This window comes from Kryptolebias marmoratus, linkage group LG3 (genome assembly GCF_001649575.2).
Source record: "Kryptolebias marmoratus isolate JLee-2015 linkage group LG3, ASM164957v2, whole genome shotgun sequence".
NCBI classification, from domain to species: domain Eukaryota; kingdom Metazoa; phylum Chordata; class Actinopteri; order Cyprinodontiformes; family Rivulidae; genus Kryptolebias; species Kryptolebias marmoratus.
In genome coordinates this window covers 15210375-15233456 of record NC_051432.1, presented here as the reverse complement: position 1 = coordinate 15233456, position 23082 = coordinate 15210375, and the positions used below count along the sequence as shown (strand labels likewise).

At 40.3% G+C, this 23082-nt stretch overlaps 4 protein-coding genes across 6 annotated transcripts; 1 reads left to right on the top strand and 3 right to left on the bottom strand.

Moving 5' to 3' along the window:
• Window positions 1–253: 253 nt before the first annotated feature.
• On the bottom strand, window positions 254–2642 carry med28 (mediator complex subunit 28). Its single transcript, XM_017439130.3, has 4 exons — window positions 2449–2642; window positions 1111–1177; window positions 922–1034; window positions 254–808 (listed from the first exon to the last, which is right to left on the bottom strand). The coding sequence occupies exons 1-4, from the start codon at window positions 2605–2607 to the stop codon at window positions 605–607; spliced, it is 543 nt and encodes a 180-aa protein (XP_017294619.1). The 5' UTR covers window positions 2608–2642; the 3' UTR covers window positions 254–604.
• A 777-nt stretch (window positions 2643–3419) lies between these two features.
• On the bottom strand, window positions 3420–8229 carry lap3 (leucine aminopeptidase 3). Of its 2 annotated transcripts, XM_017418094.3 has the most exons (14): window positions 8179–8229; window positions 7997–8095; window positions 7773–7888; window positions 7245–7299; window positions 7062–7167; window positions 6828–6987; window positions 6545–6709; window positions 6191–6349; window positions 5966–6090; window positions 4665–4753; window positions 4473–4575; window positions 4163–4242; window positions 3978–4090; window positions 3420–3867 (listed from the first exon to the last, which is right to left on the bottom strand). In XM_017418094.3, the coding sequence occupies exons 2-14, from the start codon at window positions 8087–8089 to the stop codon at window positions 3681–3683; spliced, it is 1551 nt and encodes a 516-aa protein (XP_017273583.1). In that variant the 5' UTR covers window positions 8090–8095; window positions 8179–8229; the 3' UTR covers window positions 3420–3680. The 2 variants fall into 2 exon arrangements, with proteins under 2 accessions (XP_017273583.1, XP_017273495.1); XM_017418006.3 differs by lacking the exon at window positions 8179–8229 and having other exon boundaries at window positions 7997–8172.
• A 1243-nt stretch (window positions 8230–9472) lies between these two features.
• Window positions 9473–12190, bottom strand: clrn2 (clarin 2). Of its 2 annotated transcripts, none has more exons than XM_025007650.2 (3): window positions 11719–12190; window positions 10974–11159; window positions 9473–10806 (listed from the first exon to the last, which is right to left on the bottom strand). In XM_025007650.2, the coding sequence occupies exons 1-3, from the start codon at window positions 11969–11971 to the stop codon at window positions 10538–10540; spliced, it is 708 nt and encodes a 235-aa protein (XP_024863418.1). In that variant the 5' UTR covers window positions 11972–12190; the 3' UTR covers window positions 9473–10537. The 2 variants fall into 2 exon arrangements, with proteins under 2 accessions (XP_024863418.1, XP_017296754.1); XM_017441265.3 differs by having other exon boundaries at window positions 10980–11159; window positions 11719–12189.
• A 909-nt stretch (window positions 12191–13099) lies between these two features.
• tapt1b (transmembrane anterior posterior transformation 1b) lies at window positions 13100–23082 on the top strand. Its single transcript, XM_017407182.3, has 14 exons — window positions 13100–13311; window positions 14349–14479; window positions 14611–14729; window positions 16022–16184; window positions 16274–16409; window positions 16990–17087; window positions 17167–17236; window positions 17403–17483; window positions 17679–17788; window positions 19270–19329; window positions 20125–20193; window positions 20305–20381; window positions 20482–20654; window positions 20741–23082. The coding sequence occupies exons 1-14, from the start codon at window positions 13134–13136 to the stop codon at window positions 20992–20994; spliced, it is 1719 nt and encodes a 572-aa protein (XP_017262671.1). The 5' UTR covers window positions 13100–13133; the 3' UTR covers window positions 20995–23082.

The window sequence follows — 23082 nt, the reverse complement described above, 5'->3', positions numbered from 1 at the left end:
TTGCCTTTTCATACACTTACAGGACTTCCTTCTGTTGTAATGTGATCTAATATCACCACTTAGCACTATAAATACTTCTTAAAGCTTCATGTGTCCAGTTTGTAACACAAGGTTAATTGGTGTTCATGGTCAGCGGGTATTTCCTCAGACTTTTAATACAGAGTAGGTCTTCATTCTTTATATTTTATAAATAATGGAAGGATCGACTCTATTCCATAACACAAAGGTATACAGAACACAAAAAAGTATTTCCTTTAACAACCATAATACTCAAAAAGTTTATTTCTACAGTAAAAAACAGTTTGGGATATATTTACATACATCAGAAAACAAAACAAACATCTCTTCAGCTCTGCAATGACAGCACCCTCCTCGCAGTCAGAGCACTTCAGAGTAGAAACAGTCACCTCTATCTCAAAAATATTAATTTCTCCTCCATTCAGTTCAAATAAAGTCTGTAGGTCAGATGAGTGAAGGTGTGTGCATCTCCAATCAGCTGTACTGCCCGCTCAAGTCACATAAATTACTACATTTGCATCTAAAAATGTATTTTTTTTTACTCTTCATACAAGATGCTAGAGTGGTTTCTACCCCTCCGACTGTGTTAGCTGGGTTTTAAAGGAGCAGACGGCAGACTGGCCGAGGCCTGTTCCAGAAAGGCCAGAGGTCCAGGAGGAGGAAGATCGGTGGGTTTACGATGCTGACCGCTCAAATCCTCAAGGACTTGTTGCCAGTGGTGCAGCTTGGCCAAATGTTTCTGAACCAGCATTTCTTTCCTCTGAAGCTCGTTGCGCAACTCTGACACATCCTGAGGTGAGAAGAAAGGGAAAAAAAAGTGTACTTGAGAGATCCCGGATAAACAAACAAGAATGGAATAAATCGTTCATAAATGTCAAACCCAAGCGAGTCCTAATAGCTTACCTCTTTCACCACCTGCTCCGGTTTCTGCACAGACAGCTGAAGTCTCTTCTGCAGGAAGAAGCACTCTGTCTGACGAGCCACGTCCAGGAACTTCTGTATGCACTGGTCCACGCCTACAGAAAGCAGAAAACGTATGATCCAACGTTCAGATGACGGTAAGCAGCACAGACGTGTGGGGCTTTCACTGACCCGTTCGAATCTCCTCCTGGTCTGTTCCGTTCACGTAGTCTTGACTTACTAATGAAGAAAAACAGGCCTGAAAGATAAATAAGGAAATCAACATTTGCAAAAAATAAAATACATAAAGACATTGTTGGGGTTGAGTAAGATGAATTAATGAGAAATATTAAAACAAAGTGAGGCCAAAGAGTTTTATTTTAAGATGTTCGTCTTATTTTTTGTAAATAAAAACAAGTTGCCCACAACTGCACATGTAAGTACAGAAAACGATATTCTGAATGACATTACCGCTTGATTTACCTTTTCACTGGCTGCAGTGGAACAAGATTTAGTTTCAGGGAAGCTGGAGTGACTCATGTTTACTTTCAAGCTAACTCAGAGGATTCAAACACCTGTCATTTTGGAGATTTGCGGCTCTTTAAAGTTCAGAATGGATGCTGCTGGCTTGCTTTATACTTTTATTTGTATTTGTGATAAAATGTCAGTGTTCAAAGTGTACAAAAAAAAGCAACATTAAGAAGACAGCCAAGATACACCCATGATGGGTTTGATTCATTTTTAAATGAAGGAAGAGTCTGACTAACACCGAGTTTAAAACATTAATCTGGAAAATACAAGGTAATGATATAATAGTTTATTATGACAAGTAACAACTGCATTTTAGAAATCTGCAGTCCAAGCTTCTCCGAGAAAAAAACCCACAATGTTCCTACCAGACTGGAAGAATTTACTCAAGGATATTTGGAGCTGAAAGCTCAGTACACACAAATGGGAAAAAAGGAGTCATTTACAGTAGGATAAAATGTGTTTATAATATATCTGAAATGTGCTTTTTGACTAGGTAAAAGTGAATTAAGTGAATTCTTTTGCACAAACTCAGGTTAGCCAGAGCATATTAAAACAGCCAGTTACAGTATTTAAGGATAATTAGACATCTTCAGCTTAATTTTCACCTGAAAAGACCTTGCAATGTAGTTTCTACTAGTAGAAATGTGCCATTATAGATACCCAGAATAATAAGCAAATAGAGATAAGAGTGATTTGATGGTACAACGACCTGGCATAAGCTCCAACTTGTTTCACAGAAAATGTAAGCTAATATGTGGAACATTAGCCAAGTGAGTTTTGAACCAACATTAATTAATTTTAGAAGCTAAAATAGTTCAGAACTGTTTCCTGGAGGAAGCCACTGAGAAGGCAGGTGATCTAATGTAATTGCACTATAAGCTGTAGAGGGTTTTTATATTTATTTTCAGTTTTATTAGCGTTTTCAGCTCATCTCAACTGAAGCTAACGCAGCTAACAACAGTTAGCACGCTCAGCTAATGAAGCACGTTAGCATCTTACCTCGAAGGAAGCTTCTAGTTCATCCACCAGAGTGTTGTTTCCCTGGGGCCGAGGAGCGGTACCAGGAAAGCCCGGTTGACCCGGTCCACCGGGACCCCCGACAGGATGCGAACCCGTCGGCTGCTGGCCGGGAAACATCCCACTCATGGACGAAGCCATCTTCCTCTGAGTGTTTCTGTCTCCGCGCTGTGCGCATGCGCAATGACGCCCAAACCACATTCTAAAGCCCGTCAGGTGCACCCTGCCCTGTTACAAAACAGTAATGAATTATCCAGAAACACAATTGCAACTCAACAAGATGCAAAAGAGATATCAAAACAAAACGAGACAAACAACAAATTGACGCAAATTTGTCAAAAAGGGAAGAAAAAAGGGGCAAAAAGTAACCAACCAGTCATCCAATGAAGTCAAATGATTCAAATAACAAATTGACTACAACATACACAAAAAAAGAATTAGCACAAAATGTGCAGATTGAGACTGATTTAACTCGGACAATAAAATCCAACAGATATGCAATAAAACCAACATGTAACTAAAGAATAAATGAACTACCAGTAAGAGATGTGTTGTGACCACAAATTAAAGTGATATCAGTCTAAACACAGACCGGTTTTCTTTTATTTTTGTCTGCATGTCTTACTCTATGCCTGGACTGTGGCGACAAGATTTATAGACCTTAGTTTTGTAAAATATCAGTGGGTCTGGGCCTTCTTTTAGGTCGCTATACAGTTGAGACAAAATTAGTAAAATGTTGACAACCCTATTTATGTTTTAACACCTCCTTGCACTGTTATTAAAGAAATGTAGAGAACTCCATCAGCAAGCAGACAACACTTATCTTAAACTAATGCAACACCTCCTAAATGAAAGTACTGTTCAACAACTGTAACTAATCTTAGCCGTGTAAACGTGGCTGAACAGGAGCAAACATCTGCAGTTTTCTCATAAAACCATAAGACCTTAGATTCTTTTATTTGGAATTTATAGTTTATTATAACATAAATTATGTCAGCAAAAAAGTGTTATGAAAGAATGCACAATGAAATGATGACTGAAAAAACTATTTCACTATAAAACAGCAAATCTCCATCACATGGTTTTACAGAATATTTCTATCATCCTTTCATCCATGGATAAGTTATCGTCTGCTTGAAGTTAGTCCATGTTTGAAGATCACCACCGAGCCCTGAGGAAAACTCGAGTGTATTATCAGATTTCTCGTGTCTCTCTCAGCCACTGTGGGCCAGCCCAGCAGAAAACTCCACCAGCGTACGAGTCGGCCTTCCAGACATGCCTTTCTTCAGGTAGGGAATTTCATCTTTGTTACTCATCACACCGGCAATGTCCAGGTGGGCCCAGTGAGGAGCTGTGACAAACTCCTTCAGGAACGCAGCTGCTGTGCACGCACCACCAGAACTAGAGTGAAATTAACAAAGTGGTCAAAACCAGGGAACTGGAACGCACTCCTCCAAAGCCTCAGGCAGAAGCCGTGATGGGTTACGGTGTGGAATGGGGGTGATACGTACCGGCTGTACTTGCCGATGTTGTTGAGGTCGGCCAGCTGGCTGTCAGTCACCTGCTTTGAGTAATGCTGGAACAGAGGCATCCTCCAAACTCTGTCACCTGTCACAACACTAGCCTACACACACAGACATCATCCGTCAACTCAGGAGCCGAGACGCTGACACATTGCGCTGCGTTGCTGTGGTACCTTGTGCAGCTGCTCCCAGAGCCAGTCTGAGTTCGTAAAAACTCCCGTAGCTGCTGAACCCAGAGCAACATCCATTGCACCTTTAAGAAAGTCACATTTTTAATATTAGTTATCATAATTTAGCTTTCTTTTTTTAAAATCATGATACAATTAAAGGCTTAGCATTCATTGAAGAAATACATATCACCAGCCACCTTTCATGCCAGAGTTTTAGACTAAAATCATCTTATATCGAGAAATGACAGCGTTGTAGCCATTTTGGTCAAACCTTTAAAATAATGCAATGTATGTCAGTGTGTAAAACTCTAACCTGTTAGCGTTGCAACATTGACAATGACTCTGGGGTTGAAGCTGTGTGCGTAACAGAGAGCATCAGCCAGGACCAGCCTGCCCTCTGCATCTGTGTTATCAACCTGAATGAAACAATAAAACCAGTCCGTGAGTCCAGACACACATACAGATGTGTGCTCAGACAGCTGTTTGTCATCGTGGCTCCACCCACCTGGATCGTTTTCCCGTTCTTGGCTCTGACAACATCACCTGGTTTTGTAGCCTTTCCGCTGGGCATGTTCTCACACAGCGGGGTTAGACCTGATTGGATCAAAGAACACTTTTTCAGGCATACCGACACTCCTGATTTTCATTTATAGCCACATTTCTACAATCAGGATCTTTCCTCGAGAACTAGGAATCTTTGAAGGCACTTAGTGTTTTTCAACCAGAGAGACTTGGGTTTAAAATAAGATACTGGGAAATTAACATTTAACGTTTAAAGTCTTAGCTCCAAAAGTTGGGGTCATAAAACACCAAGTGAGGGGATCTTGAGATGATCTCCAGAATTCAACATAAAGCTTAAAATGTTTGCTGATAACATATTTTTGCCTATATTGTTACAAGAGATAAAGACAGTCGTCATAAATGGATGAAAACGTAACATGGCTGTTTGGACCTTTTGTTTCATCATCCCTCATTTCATCTGTAATGTGTTTGTGTTTCAAGTCTCTGAAACTCTTATATTTGGAGTCAGACAGGTAAAACTTTGGGAACCTCTGGTTTTAAGAACTTTGATGGGGGAGCTTGAACCACAGAGTCCTTCCAGTTTCTCATTCTGTCTTTATGTGGCATGACTTTATTTTTTCCGCAACACACAAAACACTACAAATAACAAGTGAACAAGACAATAAAACATATTACAAAACTAAACATAATACAAATTAAGACAAACCAAATCAGTTACCTAGAAAACGGTATATATTTGTGAGTGAGTGAGTTTTAATAACATTATGGCTTAGGTTGGGTCATTTCATGTTTGTAGTTATTAAATAGTGGGTAAGTAACTAAAAAAAGTCTTAACTTAAAGACTGATGATGATGTGTCTTAAACAGCAAGAGATTTCTGGTATAAAGTTTGTCTCTGTTGCACATTTATGTCGTCAGCAGTTAAGGACATTACAAGCTTAGATCACCAGAAAACAAAGAGAAAAACTCGTCCCTGGCCACTCATCATCACTTCCAACTGACTCACACACTGACAGATTGGTGTAGAATGGACCCACTGTCACCTGCTGGACTGATCATCAACAGTTGGTTGGATAATTATGCACAAAATAATATTTGTAAAAACAATTGTTGCTCTTTTGTGTGTAAGCCGAGCTGACTAATGAGTGGAAATAAAGACAACAAACTACTTGAAGAGATCTGTTAGTTTCTTCAAACTGGAGCTTCTGGGAATTTGTTCCTGATACTTTATTTTTTAAAATCAAAACAAATCCTGTTGGAGGGTATTTAATGTGACAAAGCTCACCGATTATGTTCACTGGGAGCTTCAGAGCTGCTGCTGTGACGATGGAGGCGCACACCGTGGCGGCTCCGCCCATATCGGCTCTCATTGCATCCATAGAGAGAGACGGCTTCAGGGAAATACCCCCGCTAGAAGGAACAGTGTTAACACATGGTCTTATGTAAGTGAGAAGACATGAATCTAAACAGAGACAGCAGCGAGCAGTTTAATTGTGTCGTTATGTTTTACCTGTCAAACGTGATGCCTTTGCCCACGAGGAGCAGCGGCGGCTGCTTGCTGTCAGGTGAACCGTTGTAGTGCAGCTCCAGGAAAACTGGGGGCTCCTCTGAACCTTTGGCCACGCTGAGAAAGGCTCCCATCTGTTGCTCCTCAATCCAAGCTTGTGACCTGAAAAAAAAGAAGCAAGTAAATAGTAAAAAACTAAATAAATGCATATATTTGATCATTATTTATCCTGCTGTTCAGAGTCAACGAAGGATTAATAATCAGTCTCATGTTAAAACAGTAAGACTGTAAAGACTGTACTAATCTACTAACAACAATAAATTCAGTAAATCAGCTGTTGTCGACAGAGGCACAAACCTCTTCTTTATTGTGACCCATTCAGCGTGTGGAACCAGTTTCTCTTCGATGGTGCTGGCGAAAGCAGTGGGAGTGATGTGATTGGCAGGAGCTTCCATGAGGAGCCGGGCCAGGTTTTGGCCTTCTGCATACACAGCACCTTTCCTCCAACCGTCCGTGTCAGAGCTGGCCACGCAAACAAAACAGAAAACAGCCTGTTGATTCATGTTGGCCGTTTTTATTCCTCACAATGTTAAAAGCTTGTAAAGGCCAGCAGGAACCTGGCTCTGACTTGTAAGTTCACCTTCCGTGAAGCTGTGTTGTTACTTTGGTCTTTTTTTTGGACTTGAGTTGATCATAATGAAACAGGCCCAGAGCGGCGCCCTCTGCAGCCGACTGAGCATCACCGCAGCCGTCCACCTCGATGTGACTCACCTCCAGCTCCTGAAGTAACCGGCAGCCAGCTGAACACACAGATGAGAATAATACACCAACTCCAGATAATACGCCTGTTAGTAGACGATGGCTGGTATTTTACCTGACACCGCCTGCCTGATGTTCTCCTTCCTGGTATCCCAGTTTTCAGCTCCACAAACACCCGTGGTGTCTTTGCCCAACCCAACAACTGCAACACACGGGAAGTCCTGAAGAAGACAGGAGGAAGATCACTCTAATGTTGTGATGAGACTGAAATGATAATGTTAAAGTGACACCATCTTACCTGGTGGATTCCATAAAATACCCTGCTTTTGCCTTTCTTCAGCCCAGGTCCAGCTCTGAAGAAAGAAAAAAAAATGCATATATATTTAAAAAGAATGCATATCGCCTGCCGTCTTTCATGAGTTTTAAACTATGATCATTTGATGCTGAAAAATATTTTAGTCAAATCTTGAAAATAATATTATGTACAAAAGTGCTCGGATTATGTGTTGAGGATGACTCTAGGCTACTTCCACGTCAAACTTTGGTTTAAAAATGTTTATGAAAGTAAATAAAGCCGTCAAAGTCAGTACATGATACCTAAGACTCGGTAAGTTTATAACAAAGATAAAGGTTTCCTTAAAATAACAGAAATTACTATTTGAGTTTCCAAACCCACCTAAACGTTCAGTCAAAGTACATCTAAAACTCTGCTTTCAAAGACAAAGATTATTGTGTTGTTGTCAAGCAGTATTAGTGTTTATATGTTATAAACTGACGCAAACATCACAGGAAATGTTGTCAGTACACAGACACAGCGGGGACTCACATGTGCAGCAGATCTGAGAGTTTTCCAGACAGAAACTGATCAAAACTCGCTGCTGATTCTGTCAGATGAAGGCCCGACTCCTCTCCCTCCTTCTCAAACGAGCCCAGCACCAAACCCTGCGGAGACAAACCCCCTGCTGCTCTCAGGAACCCTCACGACACTGGAGTAAAGCCGAAACAGTCCGTGTGCGAAGAAACTAAGTCCCGCTGGTGTTAAATACTCACTTTTCTCTCCTGCAGCTGAGTCTGGGAGGCAGAAAACGACCTGCAGAAATGTTTCCTCACCGCCGTCCGCACAGCTTTCCTCACAGCCAGCATCGTCACCTGCTGGACAAACATTAATACAAATTAATTACCTAATTTAACCACTCAAAGGTCGCTCACTGTGCATGTGAGAAAGCAACAACCTCAGTGCGTCGCGTTTATGTTGCGTCAGCGGAAGGCGACAGCTGCCGGCGACACTCTGGCGCCACCTGGCGACAGATAAAAACAACCGATTTTTGTTTTTTGTTTCCAATATTGATTCATTTATTGTTCTTCCTCCTCTTTAAGTTCCTCTTTAAGAATTCCACATTCATTTATTTGATCAGAATATTTTGGACTGGCATACATTGGGTGGAAATAATGCAATTTACAGAGAAAGACGCGTGATATGTATTATTGAGCAAATAAAAAAAGACTTCCCCTATATTTTGCTCAACTTCTGCTGCTCCTGGGAATATTTCATATCCATAAAACGATCCAAAGCAGCATAAAACCAAATCATAATCTATGACAAATTTCTTTTATTTCTTCCATTTGTTATATTTATTTCATACTTATCCTTAATAGTTTTTTCTTTTCTTCCATACTTTTTATTTTACATTAAATAACCTTAGCATTAACATGTTTTGTATAAATTCATTAATTTTATAATAAAGTTTGTTTGATTTTAAAAAATATTTAAAATATTTCTACTAATATTACTGTTATTATCATTTGTACAGTACAAGTCTTAACTCACCCTTTGCTTCTTTATATTTTGCTTCTAAAAAGTTTTTGCAATGGTTTTCAGCTAAATTATTTTTTATATAATTCAAACTGTTATTTAAACTAGATTTTAGATGCCTTTTTTAATGTTTAATTAATTTATAGGTCAGTGTTAGAGTACTTTACTTTGTATTTGTTCCTGTTTTTCTCCTTTCCAGTACTCTAGTCAGTGTTAAGTAGCTTAAATGAACAGAAGAAAGCCCAAAACCACTTTAAAAAGTACAATAACAGGTTAATAAGAAAGATGCTTTAATACTCTGGTTTTCTCCTTTTAAATCATTTAAACCTTATGTTAAAGAATAGTCTTCAAAGCTTCAGTATATGGCTCAAACAGTAATATTAGGCAACAAAATCTGAAACTTGATTATAGAAAATAGCAGATTTAGGTTTTTCACATGTTCAGATTTAACATTATTTCTGAATGGATGAAAGCATCAAAACGGAACAACTCCAACCAGTCGTTTAATGTTACCCAAATCATTTATTTAGGTTTCTTCCAACATGCAAAAACATAGTTTTGTATTTGATTTGCATGCAGGTTGTAAAAACTGAAAATCTTTTACCCAAATTTAGGTTCAGCAATATTAAGATTTTTCACTGAATCAACTGTAATCCTGTAAAAATTAAAAGAAAGAAGCATGACGCGTGCCAGATGTTCCCATAACATGAAACAATCGTTAAAACATCTGTAAATTACATTCTGTATTTACAATGAAAGAAAGGATGCATTTACGAACAATAAATACACAAGAATGCACCGTGTGGACAAAATAAAAGGCAAGCAGCCTTGAAGCAGAACATAAATACACAATATATGCTCATGTTGATACAACTTGTTGAGGCATTTCTAAAAGGATTAGCCTTTTTTTAAAAAAAAAAAACATGAGCTTTTTGTCTTTTGTCTTGAATATTCAGCCAGCAAATCATATAATCTGTTTTGGTTACATGCAGAAAGTTTTAGTTCTTGTCCTAAAAGGACACCTGCCCCAAACTCTGAGAGTCATAAACTCAATCCGTCATGTGTTTCTCCAATAACAATTACACATTTGTCTCTTCCATTCAAGAAATAACACCTGTCATATACTTTTGTCCTTAAAGAGGGATCCCAACTTAAATTACTTTTCTTGAAATCTGTCTAATCTTTCTCCAAGTTATTTGTTACTTTTACTTTTTTTCGTACTAATTCTCCTTTAATGTTTCTTCTTAGTAGTATGCAGCATAAATCCAAAAAACATCTTGATTTTCACTATAAAAGAAAAAATGTTTGTTTTGTAAATCAGAACAGATAAATGTCATTTTAATACTCAGAGCTGAATCATAACGAGTAGACAAACGTCCTGGGTTGCAGGGTTTTCATCTTAATAATCCGAAGGTCTTTTCTTGGGAATGGAAGGTTTTAGGAATCTGTGCATCGTGCTCTAAAATGAGCGTGGTTCACCAAATAGCCATACACCAGTCTGCTGCCCGAGGGAAAAGAAAGAGTATCTAAAACAATGCAGCTGTCTCTTTAAGGCTGTTAGGCTCTCAGAGCAAATAAACTCATTTCTAGTCTTTAAAATGCTTCCTTGTTCTTTAAAGGTGGGATCATTTTTATATAAAAAAAGGCTATTATGAGCCTAAACACACAGCCAACATCAAGGGGCTATGGCACCAAGAGGGTCTCAGCCTGCTTGAGTTCTTATTCTGGTCATCCACCTGCGATGGAAACGCATCCATCAACAGTCTCTGGCGCGTCCGTCAGTAGAGCAGATCCACAGCAGAGACCGTGGGCTCCTCGGGCTTCTTGATCTCCGGTTTGGGCAGCTTAAAGCGACTCATGGCAACCACTCCGCAGACAGCGAAGTGAGTCCCCACGCTGCCAACGCCGAGCCAAAAGGACCAGTCCAGGGCGTCGTCCAGGACAACCAGGGCAAACAGGTTCTCTTTGTAGTTGGCCACCCGCTCCGTCAGGCTGTGGCGCCTCACGGCTGCCAGGAAGCACAGAACGCCCAGGAAGCCGAAAAGAGCTGGAAACAGAGGAGGGCAAAGGTCAGAGGTCAGGAGAGCAAAATATTCAGTGAAGGAATCACTGGAACAAGGAGGTTTTAGAGAAACAAAATGTCTCAGAAGCGTTAAAATAACATCTAATTTTCGTAAAAAAGCAAATAATGCATGTAAGACATCTTGTCCTCACATATACCAGCAATGAGGTTCCACAGATAGAGGCCCTTGTGGCCCTTGATGCTCTGGTAGGGAACCTTGCGGGCGTTGTACACCGAGAAGGACAGACTGACCAGAGAGAAGCCGATGGCCGCCAAGAGGAAAAGAATCACCATCACGTGAAGGCCACCGTTCAGCGTCCGCACGAGGTTCGGGAAAACTGTGGAGGCCAATGGGAAAGAAAAATCTTTATCCTAAAAAAAGACACCGAGGACGTCTGCAGTTTCTTTTCTATTCCATTGTCAGTTTGTGGATTTTACAGTTTTTAACCATTCCTTTAAACGTGTTTCTCAGCAGCCAGACTTTCCTGGCATCTTCATAAAAGTGACCATGGTCAATGTTTCTTTGTTTGGGTTTTTGAGGGTCTGCTAATTTTAGCTTTTAGCTACCATTTTGCTGTTTTTAGTTTTAAGCTAACCTTTAGCTTTTTTTTTTTTTAGCTTATAGCTAGCCTTGTGAAAGTTTTACTTGTTATTTTGATGGTTTTAGCTAGCCTTTTGCTACTTCTAGCTTTACATCTTACTGTTTAGCCCAGAGGTTTTACATCTTACTGTTTAACCCACAGGTTTTAGATCTTACAGTTAAGCCCACAGGTTTTAGATCTTACTGTTTAACCTGCAGATTTTAGATCCTACAGTTTATCCCACAGGTTTTATGTCTTACATTTTAACCCACAGGTTTTATGTCTTACAGTTAAACCCACAGGTTTTATGTCTTACTGTAGATTTTGGAGCGCCTGCTGCCCAGACCGCACTTCTTGGTCTTCCCTCCCTGGAACAAGCCGTAGTAAATGTCCCCCACGAACTGCTCTAGCTCAGGGTGGGAAGCGTTCACGATGTCCACTCCGGTTTGACACAGGATCCTCCCGGTGACCCAGCGCTCCGTGGACAGGGCCACCACCAGGAGGACCACGGAGCCGACACACAGCAGCGAGGCCGCGGAGAAAGTCACCCGTTTCCACGGAGAAGGCATCTCTCACGAGCCCATTGTGCCCCGAGGAAGGTAACACGAGGCCGGGGGAGCGAGCTCGGGGCGCCCCCGGCGATCACCATCAGTTTATCCTACAGGTGGACAAAAATACAAATCCGAACCAGAACCAGAACCAGAACCGGACTAAATAAAACCCAGCTGCTCTCTGTGATGTTGTATTCATGTGTAAGTCACACGGGAGGAGAAACTGAATCTGTGGGAGTCAAGGTGATCTCTCACTGGGAGAAACTGGATCCGTGTCCACACACACACACACACACACACACACACACACTTGTCTTTATTGGAGCAATGACTTAACCTTTTCATCTCGGCCTTTGAATGCAGAAGTGTAATTTATGGTTAGCTGTAAAATCAACTAACCGGATTTAATGTCCTGAATTACAAAACACTAAAGGTCAACATGAAGAACGGGAGCTTCATGCTTCATATGTAGGTTTTATGGCCCACAGTCTCCTCTTATACGAGCTCAATCTGTAAATTAAAGTCTATTTTAGTTGTAAAAATACATTCTTAAATGTCAAATTTGTGCAAAAGTATTGGAACAGCCTGATTAAAAATGGCCGCCACAGCCAACTGTCCTTAGATAACACAAAACTAGTTATAATTATGTCAACTTTACAGATATTGAGCTTAAATTTTAGCTGGTAGTACCTGAGACTAATCCCCAACACAATCTGAGTGACAAGAGAATGCACAAAATCTTTTTAAAATGCTGCTATTAACTATACTATTTACAGTAGTATTTGTCTGTTAGTAAGATATTTTTTTATGTAATGTTAATGTAGCCTTGAGAAAGTAGTCACTGGATGTGTATCTACAGCTGATTAACTTTTGGAGCCAACACAGTCCAGGATGGCTGCCCCAAGGAACTGACCTTAAATAACACAAAAATGGGAACAATTTAGTCATTTTCACAGATATTGATCTAGAATTTGATGTGGTAGTAGCTAAGAGTCATCCTCAACACGTATTCTGTGTTTGGCCGAAATTGCCACAACTTTGTCATTTCTCAACATAATTTATCTCTGAAGTTTACAGCTTTTGGCGCCACCTCCTGGTGATTTCGTGACAGTGAGATGCGCGGTGACGTCACGTCACGTGACGCAGTCTCCCAGGCAGCAGCTGAGTCCGTTTGACGAAAATGGCGGATTCGCTGTCCTCGGGTCTGGGAGAGGAGAAAGAAAGGGAGAAGGAGGACAGCGAGAGGGTCAGAAAGGACGTCCGAACAGACAGGAGCAAAGACAAAGACGGAGTTACGGAGACGCTGGGGTTCAACGACAAAAATGGCGAGGCTAGAGGCCAAAAACGCGACCTGTCAGGTGAAAGACAGCCTGGTTTCCATAGTTTCATACAGCACTAGCTGACCATTGAAGTATTTATTTTTAAAAACGGTCAATCAGATTGTCGTAGCAGGCAGCTAATTTTACTATTAACTCAACCTGTGCAGCGTGGGCTCTGACACTGACGATAGTACAATTTACTGAACACTAATCTCGACCAAAACAACGCCAGACGGCCTAAACTATGTCATATGTATCCTGGTTATAGTAATCAGATGGATTACCTGCTGTTAGCAGTTATCACAATTTACTGAAATTATGCAGTGAACCTAATATTAGCTTGTTTTTTGTTAAAATAGGCGTGTTTTTTTTCGCGCAGGCGCACTGAGATGCAGTGTTGGATCTAGATATTCATTCAGACTGTAGGCTTGTGAGGTTCACAGGAATGTGCAGCTTATCCTTATGAATCTCACAATTATTGTTATTAATATTCATAGCGGGGAAAAAGTCAACATTATACCTCTTAATCATTGTAACCGTGTTATTCAGCTGTCCCAGTAACGTCTGCTTTCTCAAACGAAACTGAAAGTGGAGGCGTCTCTATAGGCATTCCTGTTTTATGTATGCTGAATTTTCATCATTGCATTTTAAAACGGGTGTGTTTCCTCCCGCGGTTTAGAAATATGCATGTTATTTTGAACTGATCATGTCTGCATGTCCCTCTGATTGAGTGGGAATCTGTTCAGAGCGTCCTCCTCTTTTAGTCCAGTGATGGCAAAATTATACTCCAAGCCCTTGTTTCATTCATGAACAATAAGTTTTTTTCATTCGCTTTTTACTGTTTTTAAAGCTTTACATCCACAATTTATAAAGAAGGCTAAACAGGGATAATGATCTCCTTTGTTTTCTGTCACAGAAAGTACCGTCTTGCATGTGAAACCTTGTGAATTATTGTAAATAGAAAGAAAAGTAAAGTTTCCTTGAACCAGGCTAATGTGATGAGTTAAAGGTAAAGCTTAAAGAAGATGTTATTAGTAATGGAAGTTGACTTTAAGTGTGTGTGTGTTTTATCCCAGACTTATCCCTGGTTAGGTTCATAACCACTGAAATCACCAGAGGCTACTTCCTCGAGCACAACGAGGCCAAATACACGGAGCGCAGAGAGAAGGTGTACACCTGCCTCCGCATCCCCAAGGAGCTGGAGAAGGTTAGAGTTCACCGATCCTGGCGGAGAACAATTTAGATTATTCTCACAATAATATAAGCTTGTTTTTAAGCTCCCTTTTCTTCTCTCTCTCTCTCTCTCTCTCTCTCTCTCTCTTCTCTCTCAAAACGCAGCTGATGACTTTCGGCTTCTTCCTGTGTCTGGATACCTTCCTCTACGTGTTCACGCTTTTACCGCTGAGAGTCATTCTGGCTCTTTTACAGCTCATCACTGTGCCATGCTGCGGCCTCAGGTATTATTCACTTACATGAGCTTGATGCTTAATTGGCCATTTAGCAGTGATAGTTGACTTTTTTATATTTGGAAGAAAAAATCCCAATAATTTATATACATAATAATCTGATAGTTATTTTAGCAAAAACACAGTTCTAACAGGATTATATAAAACAGACTGTATTGCACTCATTGTTCAGCATGATTTTGTATTTACATTTGCATTATTTATGTGCACTTCTGTGTGGAGATTAAATTAGAGCCATACCTCATAAATATTTGTAGTAGTAGTTCCAATGTCTAATTTTCTCTTGTTAATCTATAGTCAGAATAGTATAAAGCAATCAAAGTCATCTTTGTCACAGCACTTTAATTCTGCCTGACAAAACAGATTACAAATCCAACAAATCCTCGCAGCATCAAACTTATTGATTATTATATATATAATGAGAAGGGTCAAAAATCTGCAGATGAATTTTCTGTTGAATAACTGAATGGTTTTCTCCTCTAAAGAAAAGCATGGTCCCACCTCCCAATAAGGGCCGTTTTGTAAAGGGTTTATAAATGCTTTATATATATAAAACATTAATAATCATTTATAAAACAGTTATGAAACACTTTATACATCGAAGCAGCCTTACAAGAACAAGTGGTGTACTTTTTTTCATTTATTTCAAATTTAGATTTTAAATATAAAAGCCTTCGTATGTAAGCAAATGGATAAAGTTTGTTTTGACAAAGAAAGTTATTTAGTGACAAAAGCAAGCTGAGTAATTAGCAGTAAAATTACATTTACCTGAATGACTAAAAGTACAATGTATAGACACTGTTCTATAAATGATTGTTAAGACTTTATAAATGATTATAAACTCAAGTATCCTATTTATAAAGCATTAATATATTTTTTAAAAGGGCACCCTTGTTGACAAGTGATACCGGTAGTGTCCACACTCGATAAAATACAGTTTTAACAGATTTATTGAATAAAATTTAGTTCTGAAGAAAATAATCAGCTTCATCTTCTATGATCAGTTTGATCACTTTATGGTTTTTATGTTTTATTTGTACATTTTTGTTGCAGCTCAGCCACATATTTACTAAAACTGAGACAAATTTGTTGAATGTTTTCTTTTTTTCTTGACAATATTTAGGTTTAAAAAACAACAACAATGTTTTTAACCTCCAGGGGGCAGCAGAGCTACACAGATACCAGTAGTCAGTGTGATTGTGGCTCTGCTGTTGCTTTTCTCCTGCTTGTTTTCTTCTGGTTACATTTTCTTCATCTGTAATTTGTGACGGTGGGGGGTTCAGGGGCTCCCGATTGCTCCAGCCAGCTCAAGTGTGCGACGTGCTGAAAGGCCTCATTATGGTGCTGTGTTACTCAATGATGAGCTACGTGGATTACTCCATGATGTACCACCTCATCCGGGGGCAGTCCGTCATCAAACTCTACATCATCTACAACATGTTGGAGGTACGTGTTCTGATGCCGCACCGTCAGCCGCGGACTCAGTCACTCGTTGCCTCGGCTCCCTGTCACCCTCCGTGTCTCTGTGATGTCAGGTGGCGGATCGTCTGTTTTCATCATTCGGCCAAGACATTTTGGACGCTCTGTACTGGACCGCAACAGAACCCAAGGAGAAGAAGAGAGCGCACATCGGTGTGATTCCTCACTTCCTCATGGCTGTGCTCTACGTCTGTATCCTCATCCAGCTGCTGCAGACCCGTGATGGGAAGGGTTGCTTCATGAGCCGATTGTAAAATAAAGAAAAAAAACACATATTCATTCAAACTAAACTGATCTATTTGATGTAAATCTATAACAGTTTTATTAATCAGGTCATCTGAATGTACTTTATTTAACATGTTGGCCATTAGGAGCTTAAATTTATGTTTTCACTGCTATAAAAGCACTAAATAGAAGAAAAGGGACAGATATATGAGTGAGGTAAACAATAAAAACACACAACATGTTTCTTTATGAACTGATTACTTATTAAACATTTGTGTATGTGTTGGCAGGTCGCATTCTGTGAGCAAAATTACACTTTAGTGGTTCACGTTTCTGGGTAACTTAGCAATAGTAAACATAGTATGGATGGGTATGGCTTGAGTAATTTCAAAAGCAAGTAAATAGTTTATTTAATAATTAGTTTCAACTCTATATTTTAAACTGATAGAAGTTATTTAAATGGGGAAGGTTCCGAAAGCAACACACAACAGATTGTTTTCCCTCCAAGTACTTGAAGTGTGTTTTTCCTCAGCGTGCGTTTGTCCAGTTCTTCATGCCATCCTCATCATGGTTCAGGCCACGACGCTAAACGTCGCCTTCAACTCCCACAACAAGTCCCTGCTCACCATAATGATGTCAAACAACGTGAGTACGACCCGAGGACTGATTTATTTTAATGAAAGGGCTTTCTGCAGCACGAGCTTTTTTGTCATTTGTTTTGCAGTTTGTGGAAATCAAAGGAAGCGTGTTCAAGAAGTTCGAGAAGAACAACCTTTTCCAGATGTCTAACAGTGGTAAGTAATGGATGTGTAAAAAAAAAAAAAAACGTCACACATTTTAGGGTCTTTCCATCCTCAGCTTTTAAACTCGATTCAATCCAAGGTAAATTTCTGGAATCGAGCTCAGCCGCAGTGAGCATAAAGTAGGTTAATCCAGGATTGATTTGTTTGTTTCTCTCAGACATAAAAGAGAGGTTCACCAACTACATCCTCCTGCTCATCGTCTGTCTCAGAAACATGGAGCAGTTTTCATGGAACCCTGGTAACCGCTGCGAAGAGCACAAACACTCCTATGTTCTACACATAAACACTCGTTTCCGTTTCATCGCTCCTCAGAGCTCCATTTTCTAATGTCTCCATAGCAGCTAAAAGCAGAAACATTCCCTTGGTCTCTTTTGTCTTTTGAGCCTTTATTGGTTGATTTGGAGCATTGTTCCTTTGACGCGTTTGTTCCCAGACCATTTGTGGGTCCTCTTCCCAGACGTCGTCATGGTGATAATCTCAGAGTTTGCCGTGGATGTTGTCAAGCACGCCTTCATCACCAAATTCAACGACATCAGTGCCGACGTGAGTTCATTTATACTTCATTTATTTGGCTGTTGTTCCGTTCAGGCCTGAAATGCTGCAGATTGAATTAAACACACACACACACACACAGCATCTTTTCTTCTCCCAAACAGTGGTGTGTAAGATGTGCTTTTCTGCTAATATCAGCATAGAAGGAGTAAGCACAAGAACATCAGCTTAAAAAAAATGCTTAAAAAAATATTGACCTCAGTCAGAAATCAGCACTAACTTGCAGATAAGGTCAGCCTTGACTCGACTGTGTTTACGTAGATATTCCAGTATTCTGGCTGGTTGAAGGCCATATTGGTTAAATTTAGTACGGATAATATTTGTTGCACTTATCTGTTGCCATTTCTCAGATTTCCTGTAGCTCTGTTCACTGAGTAAAGTTTAATCTTTCTTTTTAAGCTTTAAATGCTGGTAAAACCTGAGACTTGACCTTCTGCTGTTTGAGAGTGATTGTCAGCTAAACTACTTATTAAACGTTGTGCACGATGGTCTGTAATACTGAGACAGGATAAATATCAGCTTGTAGACAATTTTGATTCATTAAAATAAAATGGCACCTACCAAGTTTTTCGTTGTATTAAGAACATGAGCAAGAAAATGGCTATTTTAAAGCAAAAAGGTCCAGTTCTAATTCATTGTTTGACATAAAAATATTAGAAATAAGAGTGGTACATAGTAAAAGATAGTCACTTACTAGCTTTTTCACAATGTTTACACCGTAGAGCACATCAACAATGTACTTGTGAAGCTTTCAGTCTTTTTTTTAAATTGAAATAAAAGGGGGCAGGATGTTAAAGAGTAAACAGTGTTACTTAATGAATGATGTCCCAGATCTGCTGACGTTGAGTCTGTTTGACTTCGAGCTACTTAATCTCTCAAAAAGGTTTTGAGTTGCAGTTAAATACTCAGGAAAAATCTTTAACTGCTCCTGGAGTCTTCAAGAATAAAGTTTCAAACTTGACGATCTAGACTTTTTTTTTTTTTTTCTTTGGTCTCTCTGGATTTCTTGTCTGACTCCGCTGACCTGAGATGTTTGAGCTTTGCAAACTGATTTCTGTTCCCCGCTTCTTTCACGCTCTCTCCTCCAGCTGGGCTCCTTTCCGGTGTCAGAAACTCTCATCCAGCAGAGCCCCTTTCTGCCGATACTGTTGGATTCACGTTCACTTCCTTTCTGTGTGTCTTTTTCTCTTTAATTTCCTGTCAAATCCAATCACACAAACCTCACTCCTCCTATGAATCAAGCCCTCGTGAATCAATGCTGATCCACTTTTACTGTCAATCTGCGCACGGGTATTTTAGCTCCAAGCTGTTTTTGCACAGGTTTTGTTATTGGGCTCTTCTCTACATTTCTTTGAGTTTTGTCTTTCAAACTAGCACACAATTTAAATCCCTCGTTATTGTAGAGGCTGTATTCTAAAGGTGTTTTCTTACATGTGCTGAGGAACGTTGTGCCCCTCCGTGTCTTTTCCCAGGTGTATGGAGAATACAGAGCCAGCCTGGCCTTCGACCTCGTCAGCAGCCGACAGAAAAATGTGAGTGAATGAACTTCAGATAATAACCGTATCATCTGAGCATCTTTAGCAGCAGAGGACATTTAGAAACTGCTTTGAGGTACAGTTTCTGGATTTTTGTGGAATTTCAAGGGGCAGAACGAGGTGTTTGTGTGTGCAGCACATCTCCAGACGCTGTTAGAATTACTGACAGATAAAGCTGAATGGAAGGGATATTTTTATGTCTGTATGAGTTTTGTCTTTCTCTCTTTACGTCACCCTGAAGCTGGCTTGATAACATTTGACTGATGATGTTCTTGTGCAATTATTTATCACATCACATTAAATGTCAAATGTATTTATACAGCACATTTAAAAACAACCAAAGTGCTTTACAATTTAGCCAAACAAGGCAATAAATTAGACTATAATGCAATACAATACACAACAAATAAGAGTGAATCAACAATAAATAGAATAGAAACTGCTGTTAATGGTGTAAATGCTGAGAAAATCACTTAAACAAGATCATTTAAAGCTTTTAGTCAGGAATATAGCTTTTCATGAATGGTGTGTATAAATATAGCAAATGTTTTAATAAGCTGTGTTTAAGTGTAAACTACTAGTTTATAGATATCAGTTACGTTGGTTCATCATTGCCAGAGCTTTTAAAAGGTCAGAATTTCTAATGATGTTGTTGTGTTGTAGTTCACAAATCTTTTGTCTGCTCAGACCAACAATTAAACTAATAATTTAATTAACTTATTTATTATTTGCCATAATTAGAAGTGGAGCGATGCTGCTGCTTTTATAATGAGGTGTTAAACGTGTCCACAGGCTTACACAGACTACAGTGACTCAGTGTCCAGAAGAATGGGCTTCATCCCGCTTCCTTTAGCTCTGCTGGTTAGTCATCTGTTCTGTTTTGTTTGTGTGTTTCAGATCCAGTTTCATTAAACTGATGTATAACTGAATGTTTACAGCACCCCTGGTGAACTCTGCTGGTCTTTTTTTCAGCTCATTAAAGTAGTGACCAGCTCAGTGAGGATCCAGGGCTCGCTCTCCTTTATGTGTGTGCTGCTGTTTTACTTGGGGTGAGTGTTGAACGCATCATCTGAATTGTTAAATTTAAAAAAAAAAAAAAAAAAAGTACAACATTGACATGTTTTGAATGTGGGTTTTTTCGGTGAGCAGGATGATCACTCTGAAGGTGCTCAACAGCATCGTTCTCCTAGGAACGTCTTGCACGTTCGTCAAAGAAGCCAACATGGAGGAAAAACTCTTCGACCCTCCTCCGTCTGTCGCCTCCAGCCGGGCGAACTCCCGCGCTCACCGGAACAAACCCGTTCCTGCCGCAGCGCACCAAGGTTACCCAGCGGCTTGCCGTCACACCTCTGTCATCAAGCTGCTCGGGAGAATTTCATATATAAACTCTGAACTTTCTCTCGCACAGAGCCTGCAGCAGACCAAGCGGGGTTGTCCCTGGCACCCGGAGTCCCTCAGACCGCCAACATGGCCGAGGCCGCCGCGCCCACAATCCCCACGAGTGACTCGGACACGTTCCTGACGACGCCGGACGAGGACGACGACGACAAGATCATAAACACCGAAACGGGGTTGGAGGGAGACGCACTCAGACACAGAACACCCAAGAAAGACTTACTGGAGATAGACCGCTTCACCATCTGTGGCAACCGAATAGACTGAGTGCTGCGGGAGCCACCAGCAGGGTCCCGGGGGGGAGGGGTCAGACAGGGGTCACAGAGCACGCTCAGACCCAGCTCCTTCGTATGCAGCTGAACCCTTTGAGTATTTATTTATTTATTACTGACTAAACCAGCCAAGGAATAAAGCTGTTACACCGGACGCTTCCAGCTCACCTCATACGTCGGCGATGAACCACAGAGGATCTGACGGAGGATCGCCGTCGCCATGGGAACACAGACACACTCGCCGATGAAGATGACGGGGAGGGGGGGAGAATGACGAACGTGACTGTAGGCGCGTTGCAGCTGGACTGTGTAGTTATGTGTTTGAAAGCACAATCATATCTAGAAGGAGTTGTTTTTAAAAAGAACAAAGTTTGTCAGATTGTTGTTGTTGTTTTTTTTTAAGAAATTGATAAATCTGAAATATAGAAAAGTCTTTTTTATATAACAAATAGATCTTTTTTTTCTTTTTTCTAAATCTACCACGCTCAGCTGCAGGTCTGTGATTCGCCATCGCAGAAACACGTTTTTGAAATCAGTCATTCTGCAGCCTCGTAGTCCGACGCTAAACAAGTGGCTGATGTTAAACGGAGACGGAATAATGAAGGACGTGTGCGCAAACGCAGCGGGGTTTTTTTATCGTTGGAGTTGTTTGCGATGATGTTACTTTGAAGCACTGAGGGATCTCCCCAAGTCACGCAAGTTTAGTCGAGTATTAAGTATTATTTTCCTCCCCACGCTCCCCAGCCTGGTGGTAAACATCACAGCAGCTTAGAGCATTTATGGTGAAAAGTGTGCTTCGACGCTTGGGGTCATGACTGAAATTTAAAATGACATGGCACTGATTAGAGTTGTGTGGATGCTTTCAGGAAGCGGACATGAATAGGGCAACATAAATATTTAGTAGACACAGCAGACCTCCATAGCTGCGTTAAAACGCTGCAAATGGAGCTTTTAAAAAGAGAAAAGACAAGAAAACAACAAAAATCTGATAAAGTTACTGCTGTTGAGTGTTATGGCTCACTGGTTCAGGAGTATGAAGTGTCCACAGTGGCTGTTTGTGGCTCAGTTAATCTGAATTGCTGTTTTTTTTTTTTTTTTAAACCTTCTACATTTTTATTACATCTTGGTCCAAACAAACAGCAGCGTCTTTCCCCAAACTGTGAACAAAATTATATTTTAAGATTCTTATTCAGTCTTGATCGACGTTTAAATCGTTTGTGTTTACTTTTCTACTAAATAATGCATTCGTGTTTGTTTAGTTTTTTTTTTACTGCGTGCAAAAGAAGTCAAAGGTTTGCTGGGGTTTTTTTGTGTGTAAAGAGGTGACAGTAAAATGGACATTTCAAAGGACCAAAAAGCGACGAGCAGTATGCAAGATTTTATTATTCTGTAGATAAAACAAAAGCTCCATCCCAACTTTTGTATTAGTTATGCCATCCAAAGTCTTTTTAACTATTTTGTCCCAGTTTTTTTTTTTTCAGAACCTCGTAATATTTAATATTGCGTAAGTGGCATTTAGACGTGGGGACGACACACGAGAGACCCAACTAGGGGCGAAGTCGAGCCTCTTTTTAGAAACGGTCCAGCAGCTCCATCAGTAAGAGGATCCTTGTGAAGAGTGTGAGTTCGTTATGTAACGAAGTGTGAGAGATTATTATTTTAAATGTGTGGATGAGCTGACGTCTGAACCGGACATTCCGATGAGTTGATTTTTTTTTTTTTTCCGTGTGAAACTCGGCTGTGTGATGCATCTCCTTACGCTGCGGGAGAATAAAACCAGGTTTTGTTTCGTAAGTCTTCCTGGTGGGGTTTGAATCTGTGTGTGAGCGAAGGGAGTCACTGCTCTCTCTCTCTCTCTCTCTCTCTCTCTCTCTCTCTCTCTCTCTCTCTCTCTCTCTCTCTCTCTCTCTCTCTCTGTTTAACACTGAAAACACTGCAGTCTACTGTTCACCCTGCACGGACACAGGGAGGGGCGCGGGGACGGGGGGGTGTCTCTGTCATCACATATTTACATTCACCCCGGCTCTTTCTGAGTGTCTGGACACGTCATGTTCTTAATTATCATCATAAATCACACTTCACC

Coding starts and splice junctions, on each gene's coding strand:
- med28 (XM_017439130.3), bottom strand. CDS start 2,607: ATGGCTTCGTCCATGAGTGGGATGTTTCCCGGCCAGCAGCCGACGGGT. Junction 1,035..1,110: donor CCAGGAGGAGATTCGAACGG/GTCAGTGAAAGC, acceptor TGCTTTCTGTAG/GCGTGGACCAGTGCATACAG. Junction 809..921: donor CGGAGCAGGTGGTGAAAGAG/GTAAGCTATTAG, acceptor TTCTCACCTCAG/GATGTGTCAGAGTTGCGCAA.
- lap3 (XM_017418006.3), bottom strand. CDS start 8,110: ATGTTTGTCCAGCAGGTGACGATGCTGGCTGTGAGGAAAGCTGTGCGG. Junction 6,988..7,061: donor CATCAGGCAGGCGGTGTCAG/GTAAAATACCAG, acceptor CTGTGTGTTCAG/CTGGCTGCCGGTTACTTCAG. Junction 4,243..4,472: donor CAATGTTGCAACGCTAACAG/GTTAGAGTTTTA, acceptor ACTTTCTTAAAG/GTGCAATGGATGTTGCTCTG.
- clrn2 (XM_025007650.2), bottom strand. CDS start 11,971: ATGCCTTCTCCGTGGAAACGGGTGACTTTCTCCGCGGCCTCGCTGCTG. Junction 11,160..11,718: donor CAGGCGCTCCAAAATCTACA/GTAAGACATAAA, acceptor TGGCCTCCACAG/TTTTCCCGAACCTCGTGCGG. Junction 10,807..10,973: donor GAACCTCATTGCTGGTATAT/GTGAGGACAAGA, acceptor CTCTGTTTCCAG/CTCTTTTCGGCTTCCTGGGC.
- tapt1b (XM_017407182.3), top strand. CDS start 13,134: ATGGCGGATTCGCTGTCCTCGGGTCTGGGAGAGGAGAAAGAAAGGGAG. Junction 17,484..17,678: donor GCAGTTTTCATGGAACCCTG/GTAACCGCTGCG, acceptor GTTTGTTCCCAG/ACCATTTGTGGGTCCTCTTC. Junction 19,330..20,124: donor TCAGCAGCCGACAGAAAAAT/GTGAGTGAATGA, acceptor ACGTGTCCACAG/GCTTACACAGACTACAGTGA.